This window comes from Thunnus maccoyii, chromosome 6, assembly GCF_910596095.1.
Source record: "Thunnus maccoyii chromosome 6, fThuMac1.1, whole genome shotgun sequence".
NCBI classification, from domain to species: domain Eukaryota; kingdom Metazoa; phylum Chordata; class Actinopteri; order Scombriformes; family Scombridae; genus Thunnus; species Thunnus maccoyii.
In genome coordinates, this window is record NC_056538.1 from 15,594,780 (window position 1) to 15,611,154 (window position 16,375).

At 38.3% G+C, this 16,375-nt stretch overlaps 1 protein-coding gene across 4 annotated transcripts in view; it reads left to right on the top strand.

Annotated features, from left to right (window-relative positions):
* The window catches only part of gria4a (glutamate receptor, ionotropic, AMPA 4a), a 107,340-nt gene extending 91,191 nt beyond the window's left edge, over positions 1-16,149 (top strand). The window contains exons 16-18 of one of the 4 annotated variants that reach the window (XM_042415475.1): positions 4,093-4,207; positions 7,851-7,988; positions 12,521-16,149. In XM_042415475.1, coding sequence (XP_042271409.1) covers positions 4,093-4,207; positions 7,851-7,988; positions 12,521-12,685 — 418 coding nt within the window. In that variant the 3' untranslated portion in view covers positions 12,686-16,149. Of the gene's footprint in view, positions 1-4,092; positions 4,208-5,846; positions 5,962-7,850; positions 8,099-12,520 lie in introns of those variants that run through there. The other 3 variants (XM_042415469.1, XM_042415470.1, XM_042415471.1) reach the window with 3 other exon arrangements.
* Positions 16,150-16,375: the final 226 nt, after the last annotated feature.

Genomic DNA, 16,375 nt, shown 5'->3' on the forward strand with positions numbered 1-16,375 from the left:
ATGACAGTGCATTAATGTGTTAATCAGTGGATGTTGAATGTCTTTCATAAGAATAAGGGATCATAAGGATAACTCAAAAAAATAGTACAGTATTAAAATAGTGCAATTTATTTATTTAGTATTTCAGCTCAAAAACAAAGAAACATTTATAGGTTTTCACCCTACAGCAGCGATATAAACAAGTGTGTTAATTATGTAGATTATATTTCATCATACTTCTTAATTTCTTTTTCCTTCTCATTCTGTCTGTCTCTCTCTGTTCTACTTTTCCTCACTCTCTTCTGCCATCTCTCTGTTAACTTAGGGCCTGTTAGTCCCATTGCTCTGTCCTGTGTCACAGTCATTCGTCCGTCCCTTAATGTCTGTGTCCCTCCTTCCTTTCCTGTTGCTCTTTCAATCACTCTATTTCTCCACAGGGCCACCTTACAGGTAACTGTCAATTTGTCTGCTGTCCCGTGTCTTTGTCCCTTTCATCCTCAGAGATGGTAGTCATGATGTGATAATGATGATGATGATAATGATTATTATGACTATGATAAAAGAGATTTATTAACTGACCATGAGGAGGGGCAGAACCTCAGACTGCTGCCACTACATCCAGAGCCACAAGGGGGAATTTATAGAGGAACAGGAAACTAAAAAGTGAGAAACAGGAAGTAGAGGGGCCTGACCAATGGGGGGACTAGAAAATAAACATAATACGGGATCCCACACCAAAAATCCAATCACAAATTCATAGGAAAATATTCCTTCAATTCCTTAAAACTGTTAATTTGATTAGTAATTGAACAATGCCAAATTAAATCCCAAATCCAGAAATGGTTTGTATTTAAAAAGATGCAGGGCAGTGTGTGTAAAACCTTAATTAAGAGAGCACAAGATGGAAGGAATGAATGAGAAAGTGACAAGTCCTAAACTTGGTCCGTTTGTTTTTATTTTTCCCTCAGCAGACACTTGTTTATCTGGCTTGCTAACTTGTGCCAAGCAGTCCCAATAGGTTTCACTGAGCAATGCAAATAATTAATTTCTCAGGTAACCATGACAGCAGTATAGAGACTTTGTCATCACAATGTGACAAGTGCCTGAGGGAAAATAACTGACTAGATACAGAGATCAGTTGCTCTCTCTTCTGTCCCTCCATCTCTCTCTGTCAGCATTTCAGATTTGCCTCATGAAAGGCAAAACACAAGCAGCATGCCTCACATCCTGTCCTATAACTTTCCCCTGTGTGTGGTGCAAACAAGTCCCTCAAAACCCCAGTCACTATAGTTTATCCCTTACTGCTTACGCAAAGGTTTTTCCGTTTATGAGGGAAAAGTGACAGACAGCGGGTGGATAGGTCCCTTTTTAAGCCCCCCCATCCAACCCCCCCTAAAAAAACACATTCCTGGATCTATCCACGGTTGTCTCTGGCTTCTCTCAATCAGCGGAAACCCGATCCAGGTGCACACATGTGGCTGTGAGTGTGCACGTCAGGTGAGCCTGCCTCTTCTCTCGCTGCACTTAATCACAGGCTTAATTTGACTTGATGATGTTGATGCGGAGAATGAATACTCTGTTGATTAAAATGAATGTTAGGGATGTATGATTAATGAAGTACAGCTATTTTTGATATGACTCTTGATATGTTTGAACTGTTTTCATCCATACCTCTTACGTTAATGTGATTAGTCATGGCTTGTAGATTAGATCACCCCTGAGAATGCTGTCTTTCTCTAAATCTCTTGAATATCTTTACTCAGAACATTTTCCCCCTCCAAATTAGAAGTGATAGATTGCTAATTTTAATCATATTCAGGTACAATGTTTATCAAAATTGCAAATAGAAATAGCCAATAGAAAATGATGTCTTTCATGGATAAACATCAGATCACAATCACCCCTTGTCCCGTGTTTAGTGGCACATTGCTAGTAGCAGTTGAGTGAGAACAGTGCTCTACTTTTATTTACCTACCTGGTCGTGAAACAGTAACCTTCCACTCACAAGCCCCTCTATAACCCACAGTCTACTGTACCAACACACTCCAAGATGAGATGGGACTTTCAGATAGGCAGGTGTACAGACAAAGGGGCAAACTAACAAACAAGCAGGCGGTGTCTACCGTGACCTTTTTGTTGAGATTAGCGTCGCTGATTACAGCGTCTCACAAACAAAAGTGTGTTCAGCAGAGGGAGGTGGCAGGAGAAAGGGAGAACAGGAAAGTCTTTTACAGGTAGCTGCAAATAGGGAGAGACATACCAGAGAAAAGGGAGACAGGACAAAATACATTTTAGAAGGAACATGGTGGGAATAAATTGATAAAATCATTCAGCTCCCAGAGTCCTGTTTTATAGACAGTTGACAGTGAACATTATTAGTCAAGGCAAGTCAACCTTTATTGTCAATCCACAGTATGTGCAGCACATACAGAGAATTGAAATTTTGTTCCTCCAGGTCCACAGTGTAACATAGACGAGATGAGTGTGCACAATAAATACAAAATATAAAATATAAAATATATATAACAAAAAATACAAAAATGTTCATATTATTCATAATAAAAACAAAACTGTTCACATTATTCAGAACAAATACAAAAATATTCACATTAAGGTGTGTACCATTACATACAAAATGCAAGATATAAACTATAAGGGAACATAGGCAATGTACTGAGGCAATCAAGAGAGATATTTGTAAAGGCCATTGTTTTGCATGTTTCAGCTAAATATTGCTGCAATGTGGAAAATACTTTACAATACTGCCAACCAGTTTTTAAAGCTCACTGTTTAAATTGAATCCATATTTTCTAACTTCTAGACAGCCATTGCTTTCAGTTCAGTACAGTGCCAAAATCAACTCAAGATTTAATATAACATAGTGACCATTTTGTCTTCTTTATTATTCTGTCAATTAATGTTATTGTTGCATAGTAGGACATTAGATATTATGGATTAGGTCTTCTGGGTGCCAGTGAGAAGCACTAATATCTAAGATCTGAGAGTTTGCTGCTAAATGACATTCATATAGTGCAGTATGATGCTGAAAAATCAAAACTAGAAGGCAATGAAGCAGATTCTTTTGTTTAGCAACTGATCATCAAGTGTTGAGAGAACCTACAAAACTTTTTTCTAAATAATCCATGCTTTAGGCTGCATTTTAAAAAATAAAGATGACTAATCTACCTATCTCCAGTGGGTTTCGAATACCTGCAAGTTTACTTCCATTGTATAGTAAAATAAACAGAAGCCAGTGGTTGACATAGTGTGGAAAAAACAGTCACCAATCTAAAAAGTTATGATTAGCTTTACAAAATAAACAGCTACAATGTAAAGTATACTGATAGTATTTATATTACTGATAGCAAATCAGCTAAAATCTGCAAAAAACATTGATATGATCCCTTGACAGACACAGTCATACACCACATTTATTAATCACTTCCCTATAGTAGCTGAACTCAGGTCCAGCTCCTCTTGTAATAAACCTGCCAGATATACAGAGCTGAGTACATGTGCACACACAGCATGAATGTTTGATATTTAGCCTTGTGTCCCTGAAATTTATTTGGAGGTCAATCCCTTCAGGGGTGTGAGCAGGAGGCCTGTAGGAAACTGTAGCCACACACACACACACACACGCATGCATGTTGAGACTAGCAGGGGAGCAGCAAGAGAAGACAAGAGCATCATCAGCATGCTGCAGAGACCTGGTTAACACACTTTATACCAGCAATCTGACACTCACCGTGGAGCATTCTCTGTGAGTGCAGCCCAGTACAAGAGAGCAACAGAGGAAAGATACAGCAGAGCACAAAAATAATTGAAAATCTTTTTTTATAAAAAGCAGAAAAAGTGAAATAAACAGAAATAAATTTGAAGTGAAAGTCAAAGAGAAAGAGTAAGACAGAGCATTGTCTTAGGTGCATCCCTCCCCACTAACCCACCTTTGTGCTCTCAACCCTTCTGATTTCTCCTCCCTTTGCTCCCTTTGCTTCTCATTTCCCTTCCCTTCTTCCTCCTTCCTGTGGTCCACGTCCATCTTGTCTGTCTGTCCCTCCATCCTCTGCTCTGACCAAACTATCTTATCTGTCCCCCCTTTTTTACTTTAAGAAACGCGGTCAACCTGGCCGTGCTAAAGCTCAACGAGCAGGGCCTGTTGGACAAATTGAAAAACAAGTGGTGGTATGACAAAGGAGAATGTGGCAGCGGGGGAGGGGATTCCAAGGTTAGCCCTCTCTGTCTGCCCACCCCACCACTAGGGGACGGGGGCCTCTCACCGGCTTGAAAGCCCGCGACGGCCCCCGTCTCAGAGTGTAATGCATGCATCTGCCCTGGCAAAGAGTCAAGGAACGTACAAAGTGACACCCTGAAATCTCCTGAGACACTCTGCGGCCTCAAACATCGGCACCATGTTGCATCTGTTGTCAGCGGTGTGTGCCTTTTTATATAAAAGGTTCAGACCCAGTGACAAAGGTACAACAGCTTGTTGAGACACAGACAAAAAACCTCCAAAAATAAAATTATTTTTGAAAGAAATCAATCGGCTATGCTATTTGGAAGCCCAAAAGATAACAAAAATGTTTTCAAATGCATTTAAAGATTTATATACTAGATCAATTATTTGGAATCATCAGAAAATAAGGTTATTTTTCAATATCATGCAGAGAAATTCATTGTGGTTGAGTGCCTGCCAAGAGAAATCAAGCACATCTCATAAAAATGTTTTCAAATATATTTGGTACTGATCTGGTCCTGCCTTGCAGAGTGTGAGGTAATGGGAAGAGGGCTCGGTGATGGATAGATGCAAAAAGAAAGAGAGGAATTACTGTCAAGGCAGGAATATTCGCCCCCTAGTGGCAGCTCTGGGGAGAGGAGAGAAAAGAGGGAGAGGCAAAATGCCAACTGAGAATCCGCTGCTCAAGAACATGACAGTTGAAACAGGTTTTAAAACGTTTAATGGAAAAACGAGACCCAAGTGAAATCGTAGCTCTCAGATTCCTTTAGGCTCAGGTTGACTTGGCAGAGGGGAGGATGAATAATTGATAGAAGCAGAATGCAATTACAGGATAAAGTTTCCTACATCTCTTGTTCATTTGTAGGATTTCAGATATTATATTCTGAGTATTTTTAGTTCAATTTTCATTATTCTTTTTGTGTAGAAGAATAGTACAACTAATGGTTTCTACAGTGTTCTATGTATCTCTTTTTAATATCAAACATGTATACTACTTTCTTTTAACTTTTTAGACAATAGCAGTATAGAATTGAATATTTTGGAATTAAGCGATCCCTAAATTTAGAGGTAAAACCATTTTCCAGCCCACCAGGCTTCTTGCAAAATTTGAAGCATTGCCTCAGTGTTTTAAGAATTAGTTTAGTTACAATACAGTGGAGAAATTTGGAATGGAAAGTGAGATCTGAGTGTAACAAGAAAAGATCGTACCTGTAACAAGATAGGAGCTTACTCCGACTTCCGAAGCCAGAAGAATTGAACCCTCAGCTCCACATCTGTAGCTCGCTCTCCCAGTCGTAGCACAGTGCTGGCCCGATGTCAATAGTCCTGGCTTAACAGTACTTGCCTCTGGTTTGGTAAAGGTTCAGCTGGGGCAGTATGGGTGTGTTACCTAAAGCGACAAAGGTGGGTCCCACTCATATGTCTGTAGCTCGCCTTAGCTCCTCGCTCCCCCCAGCCCCTCCTCAACGAGCATACACACATGTACTCAGTGGGATCCATACTAGGTCACTTGATCTGAACAAAAGTACCTTTCTATGTGACTGAGCTGTGCAAATGCAAATGTGAAATACCCTAATAACATAAAATAACATGACCTATGATGTTATTTATGTTATTTTTACACGCGAAGAACCCCGGTAAACCTTGCAGTTTTGAAACTGAGCGAAGCAGGCGTCTTAGACAAACTGAAAAACAAATGGTGGTATGACAAGGGAGAATGTGGACCCAAGGACTCTGGAAGTAAGGTCAGTCTCACGCTGCTGCGGCCCACAGAACGCTAGCCTGAAACTCTCATCCTGAATACGCTCCAGATTACTGCAACTACTGTTTTAGCAATAGCATTTTAAATACCCTCAAATAACCTGAAACATACAGTATCTTGAATGTGCTCCACATTGAACTGAACTGTCCATTTAAACTACTTCCTTCCTATTTCTATTTTGATGGTGGACCACATTTACCTAAACATGCATCAGATTAAACTCAAATTCTTGTTCAGTTTCTGTAGCAATCTGTGGCAATCTCATCTCCATTACAATTAGCATCAGAGAGATAAACTTTGATTACCATCAGACAGTTGTCACTTTCATGTTTTTGCTTTGAACTCATACACTAGCTCATTTTTGTTAGCCTGAAACTCACCCACCAGATTTGAATACCACTGTCTCATTAGCACTATTAGTATATCTTGTTAGAAACAGCCGACTATTGATTTTATGTTTGAGATTTAATCAGGACTAGGCTACCTATTTATTTCTATAACTTGGGAGAATTTCTTTGTAATGCTTTATTTTATGGGTCCATCATTTTCTAATCATTTCCTAGAAAGTTTCCTGGAGAAAACTTTGTAATTTTGTAGTAATTATAAGTAAAATAGAGGGCAGTGTTCATTATTTAGGCTAATACATATGAATTGGTAGTGTAACCAGAGTCTCTTAGTCAGCCGAACATGCAGATGGTGAGAAAACAATTCAATATATATGGAGAATAAAGTAGTAGTAGTAATTAATGAATAATTACTTATCCTGAAATCAACAACTTCTCACAGTCTCAAAGCAGCTCCACTCAATTCTAACTAGAACTTTATCTCTATTTTCCTTATAATTACATTTTTTTTTTTACATGAAGTTTCCTCCAAAATGGGAAATTACGGACCTGTGAGATGAAGAATTACTGTATTTTTATTATCATTTGTTATTGAAGTGCTACAGCTAATTTATATCCTTTATCTCCCCTGTTAAAAGCATTTATTACAGTTATATTTCAGAGTATTAAAGAAGTTGTTAGACAGGAACATTGTTAGGATTTTTACAATGTAGAACATGGGAGTTGTTCTAGATGTTTAGAATAGACTACTGGAGCCTTAAAATTTCATTAAAACAGCAATGAAATGTCATCACCACTCAGATTAAAGCCTGCTCTGTTATTTATTTAATAAAAAAGATATACACTCTTTTTGACTTGTTAAATTAGATGTTAACTGATATCATTATGTTACAGTAGAAATGTGTTCTGTAGTTGTAATGACTGTTTTATTGTGTAGTATATGTACAGTATGTTGTAGCTGTTGTGGTGACAATAGTAGTAATTGTAGTTGTAGAAGTAGAATGTGATAATTATCATTTATAATTAAGTGATAACAAATTGTGCCATATTGTCAGTAGCATGTTATAGTACAATAGTAACTGTATAATCCCAAAATCTGTCTAATGTTTTTTTTCATATTTTTTTGAGATCTCCTTTTCTCTTTGTCTAACCCTGTGTACCCTATTTTCTCTGTCTGCTTTTCCCCCACTTCTTTACACTTCTTTACTCTCACATTTCCTCTTACCCCTCCTTAATTTTCTCTTCCCTGTTACTTCTCTCTGTTATTCTCTCTTCTTCCCACCTCTCCATATTTTCCCTCCACCTCTTATCCCATCTGCCTTTCCATTCCTGATCACACCATCTTCTTCATCTATCATTGTTCTACTACACACTTTTTCCCTCCTCTTTTTTATGTTTTACCCTCTACATTTGCTTCTCCTCCTCTTCCCCTACATCTGTCCTCCAACTCCACCAAAACTTGGTCTTTACTCCTCCTCCACCTCCTACCTCACTCTTTCCCCAAACACGTCCCTCTCCCACTCTCCAGGACAAGTCGTCTCAGGCTCTGAGCCTGTCCAACGTAGCCGGGGTCTTCTACATCCTGGTGGGCGGCCTGGGCCTGGCCATGCTGGTGGCCCTGGTCGAGTTCTGCTACAAGTCACGGGCCGAAGCCAAGCGCATGAAGGTGGACCTTAGCCCCCCCCACTGCCCCAGCCCCTCCCCCAGCACCCAGAATCTAGCCACTTATAGGGAGGGGTACAACGTGTACGGCTCCGAGGGGGTCAAGATATAGGGGTAGGATTTAGAGGCTCCCATATAGGTGGGGTAATGGTGGTGTTGATCATGGTGGTGGTGCTGTAGATTATTGTATTGTCGATGTAGAGGCTGTCGCAGCAGCCCCACGCATACCGTGTTGTTCTTCATGTGGTCATGAGGATGTGGTCAAGCATTGTGGAACCAATGTAGCTTTTTATGTCTCGTGAAAGTTTATTTTGGCTGTTTTGTTTATTATTGGCCTCAATATTTTTTTAGATTTTGGAGTTTTTGTTTGGTTGTTAATGTATGGTTAAACCAGATTGGGGTTAGATTTCTGTGACTACAGATTTGGTTCCATCGTCTTTGGCTGCAGATGATGACGATGGTGATGATGATGATGATAATGATGATGATGATGACAGTGATGGTGATGCTCATGGCTGATGACTTAACTAGGCACCTGCATTGTAATTTTAGCTTAAACAGTTGACAAAACAATAATGACGCAGGGATGCACAACTCCATCCTCGGGGGCTGACATATTAAATACGTTTTCTGTTTATATACAGTGTAGGGCTGCTGCTTATTATTTTCCTTATCAGTTAATCTGCTAATTGTTTTCTCAATGAATCAATTCATTATTTGGTCCATAGAATGTCAAAAGTAGTGAAGAATACCCATCACTGTTTCCTGAACATTACTTGTTTTGTAAAAACTCAAAGATATACTGTTTACAGTCTAAAATGCAGAGAAAAGCAGCAAATCCTCACATCATGTTTAGCATTTTTGCTTAAACAATTGCCAAAATGGTTGCTGATTACTTTTCTGTTGGCTCATCAATTACTTGACTGATTATTTTAGCTCAAATATTGTACATATAAAGTGCCCTTTGGACTTCTTTTTATTAACACCATCATCAGAATAAGAATGGAATGAAAGGGATTTCCTGATATATTCTAGTTATAATGATAATCAGCATACATGAAAGTAAAGTATAAAAGTTTCAAGTTCATTAATACTAAACCTGAATCTCAATGCTGAGATTTTCCTCTAATGTTTCAGTATTTTCTTTAGTCAAACTATTTTAAGGTTGTAGAGATGGTCTACTTCACTATCCTGAGAGCAAAAGTTTGTTATGTAGTGCTTCTCATTAAATTGTGACTGCTTCCAGCTACAAGTTAATTAGCTAGTGTGTGGACACCAATTTTCATCAATTTGGGTCTGGCTAATACTTTTTCAGCCATAATGTGATAGACATCTCAGGGAGAAAAACACTCTAAGATATTCTTGATTTCAGTGGATGTCTAGTCTTTTGCAACAAGTTTCATAACAAGGCTTCACAGTAATACCACTAGCACCACCACAAGGCCAGAGAAATGTATGGATGAAGTAATTTGTGAGGTGGGCATGAAAGCAGAAAATACCCTGTTTGTGCCTGTTAAGGCCAGTTCCCACTGAGCCAATTCAAATTTATACAGGATGAGTCTCAGCTTTTGACTTTTGAGCAAACATTCCCTTAAAATAGAGATTTAATCTTGTGAATTCAGGTAACATGTACAAGTTATTATCAGGGAGCTATTAAGTGAACAAATTAAATAGCAGGATGGTTTATTTTTCCCCAGTAGCAGTTTTTAATTGCTTTTAATTTTGGTTCATAGATACTAGTCAACCTGAAGCAATCATTTGAATGTTTTAAGTTTTTTTAAAATCCTGAATACCTTTACAACCTACCAATGGTTTATCTCAAAAATGCAAGTTATTAGTCGGTCCCTTATCTGGAGAAATGTTGACTAATCTTAACTTCTAGTCTTGATGGTAGCTAAAAACAGTAACTAATCATAATAATTGTGTTGGTTATATTTAGATTACCTGATATGCAGTCATAGAGTCGCATTTATTAGGTATTTTATTTCAAATGTAAGTCAGGCAGGCCAGGACTAGAAATATTTACACTAAAAGTTCAATTTAGCAATAACAACCCAGGGTACACAAGTGATAATCATCTTGTGCACACATTAGCTAGTTTACTCTTGTTGAATTGAGATTTCCCAGCTCTGGTGGCTCATAGCCAGCACTGTTTCCCATCCACCTTTTATGTGTTGTTCATAAACTAGAGTTGTGCACCCCTGCTGTTGACAGTCCAAACAAGCACTTTGACTTATTCCAGCCCTGACAACTTCAAAACAGCCCAGTTATAGAGGAATAATTGATGAAGCAAACACTTCATATAGAACGGCTACTCAGTGATGTTGTAAAATCATGACTCATGTGTATTGATGTAAAAGAGCAATTAACCGAAGTGAAAGGAAAGACTGGACTTCATTTTTGATGATCTGCTTAGCAGACCATTCAGTAGCATCACATATTTGATAATCGCCTTGAAATAATTAGCAGGATCAATCAGTCACCAACATGCAAAAGAAAAAACAGCTAAATGCAGTACAATAAAAGTCAGCTGTTATCTGTAAAGACAATGGTGCAAACTTTAAATGAGGTGTAACGTTTACCACAGATAAACCATTTTGAAAGAAGTCCATTTTGGATTACTCTCGAAAGCAATGACACCGATGTTAACAGTGACTGTAGCCTGCAATGCAAAGTCTCTGGACTGTACTTATCTTGCTTTTGTCTTTCCTTAAACTCACCCCAGATACTATAATTTTAGAGTTATCTATTCCATGTGCTTTACTTTTTAATAGTATGAAAGCACTCATTAAAACTTTTTCTTCTGTTTCCAGCAGTGTAATACTAAACACTGTTGGCTGTTTGTTAATGTAGAGTAAACTGTCGTGGCAAGTAGTACCTCTAAAAGCTTATTTATAGCAATCTATATGCCCAAAAAGTTTATTTTCCAAGACTTTAGTATAAAGACCAGTAGTTTATAAGCAGAGCGTCACATGGCTTCTTTTAAAAGAAAGCTATAATGTAACACATCCATCCTGCCAAACTATAGTATCCAACCATGTTTCCTTTCCTTGCATAATTTACAGAGCTTCTTTGGATGGCAAATTAATTCTGTATAATACCCTCTGCAGTGCAAGTGTAGCATAAATGGGGGGAATTTTAACAAATTTCAAAATCACAGCACAAGCAACACCTCTTGAACTTATTACTTTAAAAAAAAATGCACAGCTGTCACTCTGAAAAAAATGTCTCTCAGAGATATTTTATCTAACAGTAGCAGCACAGTTCTTACTGAAACATCATGGAGTAGCCGGTCCCTGTGAAGCGTCACCCTACTCTGAGCAGTATAGTCAGTCACTCCCTCTTTATAAATCCGAAACCCTGAAAGAAAAATCACTCCTTTATGTTTTCCTTTTGTCTTTCCAAAGTCACCTTCCAAAACCTATCCTTTTTAAATTCTCACCTGATTTTTTCTGATAACTTAAAACCCCCCAAAATGCATGATCACCTAAAATGCAGATGTCTACTACCCAAATCTTCTTGTCCACTTTGTACATGTTTGTTGATTGTTGCCTGCTTTTACCTTTACTTTTGCCTTTATTAGAACGGTGTTAGCATTTGCACAGTGATAGCGTTTTAGTGAGATTTGAACATGTAGTTTGGGGTGCATTCACACCACGCCTGTTTGAACTAATTCAAATGAAGTCTGCGGTATTTCTCCCTGTAGTTCAGTTTGTTTTGGACAGGGAGAGAAATGCCATTCAAACCTGGATGCATAACAAATAAGCATCCTGAGATTATGTGAAAACCCAAACCTTGGGCCTTTTCTAAACACAGTGATGATTCATGCTTTGGTGAAACATGTACTCTGCAGCAAGCACTCGACTAACATGTTCATTTTATTTACAAAACCATTAATCTGCAGACATTTTTTTTTTTACATTTTTGATTAATGATCAATTACTCATCCAGTCTATAAAATGTCAGAAAAGCATGAAAAAATGTAAACACAGAGGTCTTCAAATAGCTAGTCTTAAACCCTCCATAATACTATAAAACAGAGAAAAGCAGTGAATCCTCATATTTGAGAAACTGAAACCAGTGCAAATGTTTGGCATTCCTGCTTGAAATGACTTAAATGATTAATCAGTTATCAAAATGTTGGTTAATTTGATGATTGACTAATCTATTGAAAGTGTTTCAGCATTACTTTTCTTATAATTAAGTAATAAAGATCTAAGAACAACTAAAAAAAGACTGAAATACAACAAAGAAAAAGTTTTAAATAATTGTTCCAACTATATGTGTGATTGCACCTTCAGACCTTTCTTATTGTTAGCATACTTGTGTTTATGGTATTTGTATAGGCACATGCATGTATAAGGGTGTTTTGTGCATGTGTGTGTGTCTTTAATGCAGTCTTGCATTTGTTGTACAGTTTCTATGTACATGAGATGATTTTTATTCACACAAAATCTCCACTCTGCCGTCTCCTCCCTGACCCACCTCTTTGTCCCCCTCTTATCCTCTTCCTCCCCTCCGCCTCTCCTCGTATAGCTGTCTTTTTCTGAAGCCATGCGAAACAAGGCCCGTCTGTCCATCACAGGAAGTGTGGGGGAGAATGGCCGCGTCCTGACGCCAGACTGCCCCAAAGCCGTGCATGCTGGCCACGCCTCCCTCCGACACCCCGGCCTTGCAGTAGTCTCTTCCGGACTGCCCTGAAAACCAAAAACACCTGCCGTGCCTTAACGACACACAAACATACAGACTTGGACAAGGACATGTGCTTACATACGATCTCACACATGTGCACAACACAAACACACACACACACACATTCACACAAAGATGCATATAGTTACAGAAACTCAAATACACATTCACATAAATCAATACTCAGACACATTTTTACACACTTGAATACACAAACACACACTACGTATCATCATCTCACTTCCCTGCTGCCACTGACTAATTTTACAAGAGACAAATGAATTACAACGGTGGAGTGAGCAGTGAGAAAAAAAAACAAAAACAACGGACAACTATACAACTATCACACTTGCCTGCAGCATTCATTTTAAATTTTTTTTTTTTTTCGGAGGATACCATCCTGATATCGACAAACTGACAGGAAAGCCAGCACAGACTTACATGAAATGAACTACGAGCTGTGAACACGACCACAAAACTGATCATGATGATGATAGTGATAAAGATGATGGCAACAAAAAGAGACAACCAAACAACTCTGTTCCTGCTCTGTCTTCATTGGACAACGTTGGCCGATCAGCCACACCCCTTGACAACGCCTTACTAAGACAAACATTGTTTTCACCATCATCATCATCATCGTGGTCATCGTCGTCTTAACTTGCCTGCAAAGAGTGCCAGGTATATCACCCTTAGAAGACCAGAAAACTGTAAGCTTGAACATTCGGTCTGTGCAAACCCTCTACTTTGCCATGGACTGTTCAAACTGAATGAAAATGCTTTCTTACTGCGCATATAGAATGATTTCTCGCCCCAAACCAGTGAGAGAATCAGCCAATATAGAACAGAAGTAACCTCGAACACATATGTGTGGCTCATCTCGGCCATAGAATACACAGGGGTTTGTAAAAGAAGAAAAAAAAACAGTAGTAGTAATTAACAAAGTCCTTCATCAACATCATCATGACAGTAGAAATGCTAAATAGCAAACTGATGATTACTTTTTTTGCCAAGTGGCAAAGTCGAGGTTTGAGCTGTATATTCAGTGGTGAAAAGAAAAAATAAAACACATGGGCAGATCTCAAATGGCTACCTAACAAAGGTGCTTCTCAACCTGAACACTGGGACCTTACAGAGGTTTGAGAGTGACTGATTGGGGAAATAGCAAAGCAAAAATGATGTTTAAAATATTTTGGATAAAACTTTTCAAATTTAGAAACACATTCAGACTCGAAGTCCTCTTGAATAATTAATCCGAGCAGCCTCGCAATGAAAAGGCAAATCAGAGCTCATTATTCTTCACACATTTGCCTACAGTTGAGTGCCCAGAGGACTGAACCATTTGTTTAAAGGGTCATAAGTCGAAAAGGTTGAGAACCACTGGTCTATGCTGTGCGAGCTTTGTTTGACTTATACGTACAATTTCCAATTTCTTTCTAAGTAATGAATCTAATGGTCAGTTTGGGTGTCATTTGAGATCCTCAGTCTTTTTCCAGTGGCCGGGGAAAGTATCATATCAGAAAGCTTGCTTTTTAAAACTGTTGTAAATAACTGCGTAGCAAAACAGAACTCACCTGTCTTTTTTAATCATCTTAGATAACAATTCATTGCAATAATGAATATAAAAGAAAATGCCACTACTTGTAATTAAGATAAAATCTTTTTTATAAAATCTACATATTATATATAATACAAATAAATATATATCTATACGTCTATAGAGAGCTATAGAAAACATTGATCACTGATTGTCAGAGGGCCATGGCATACATTCTGTTATATGGCTGTTTTTGATAACTTGAGAGTATTAATATGCCACCGTCTCTGTGTGTCCTACCCAACACTGAATGTCCATCTGGCACTGACACGGACACACACGTACAGTAGAAAAACGCACGCACACATATTGTTGCATACACAGGGTCAGCTCAGAGTGATCACTCCAGCACCATGAGAGGTTCTGATGATTTTTATTTTGTCCCATGTCTGTCTGATGCACCATTAGTTTATTCACTGCTTTTCTTCGTCTACTGGTGTTTTTACCCCAAAATCTGTTGGTGCAGGTTCCAGAATTCAACACTGAAGCTGATGCAATGAGAGCGTTTTTATGCAGGCCTCTAGAGAGGATGGGCTGCTCTGACAACTGTACTGTGGTGAAACAATCCTGTCTGACATTTCGGGGGACTGTAGCATTTGTGTTGCATTCAATATTGCCTCAGCACTTTTTGTCATTTGTCTTCTCATCCAGACATAAATCAGCTACAGATTGAATTCCCAACACCGGTTCTACCTGAGGGGGGTTTGCACTTTTTGGGGAGATTATTGGACCCATCGTGCTCAGCAAGAGCAATCAATCCTAGAAAATTGTTCAAATCTGTTATATATTATATGGCAGCCTGCTATCATCCATTCACCACTGGCTTAGGGGATATAGTACATCACATTGATATCTGAGAAACAATTAGAAAGGGAAAAATATATTTCTATTAGTGCTGTTTTATGTCTTTTTGTTAGAATACAAGTTTAGCATGATGGTGATACTTACAGAGGGACTGTGTCATAATACAGAATGCTACTGTATGTGTTTTCTGCCCTGCTCACCTCTCCTTTTCTTCCTTGTCCTCTTTTTTTTTATAATTCTACTGTCTCTGTGGGACTGCCTCTGTCCCACCTCTCAAATCTGGTTCCTTCTCTTGTTTTGTCTTCCCTTCCCCTCTGCTTTCATCTCTCCTCCTGTCCCCACTGTAAGACAGAACTCTCTGTACAAAGTGCATCTCAACAATGACAAACGGTGACATTTTCTTCCTGGACACACTGCAAAATAGTGGGATAGAGATTAATCGAGAACTCAAAACACCAATTGACAATCTGAGTTTCTTCATTCTGAATATTACATAACTTTTACGCTCTAACCTTTAACGTTTCATAAAAAGTATTCTTGATCTCTTTTTTAAAAAGTCACATTTTTGTTAAACTCATCAAAGTACATCATCATGCGTCAGTCCTGCATCAAATGTATTCAAGTAGATCTCATCAGACAAACACATGAATATAAAAATATCTCAAACAGCTGATTAAAACAACCCTTTTGTGGCTGAAAAGAACAAGATAGACATTTTCCAAACACTTCCTCTCAGTCCAGGGAATCAATGCAGCACTACATGTGAGAAATGATGGATTTCTACAGTGGATACATTTCTGAAGAGACAGTTAACGCTGATCTAGCTATCACCAGACCAGACACACCAGGCAGTTAAACTGAACATGATACTGTTTATTTCTTCACCACCTCAAATAAGATTTCATGCGTAGACAGCAAAAAGCAGACTGCTGGGCTGTCAACACTCTGGCTTTAACACTCTGTTTCTTTCTTCCTTTGTTTCTTTCTTTCCATTTGGTTTCTTTTTCTAGTAAAACATCAATGCTGAACCTGTTCTCTCTGTGTGGTTATTTATCCAAATCATAGAAGTCATGTTATTCACTGTATAGGATTGACATCTTTTCTTCTTTTGTTTTTTAACAATACAATGCTTATACCAGGATATCCTTTGAAATCAATCACAAACACCAAACTTTTTTTACAGCACACACAAAGTAAATGCTGTAAAAATCTCTGTCTCACTGTGTAGAAAGGTTAAGATCTCTAAAATGTGATACTATGTGGTAAATAGTAAATATGAATGCCTACTAAACCAGTAA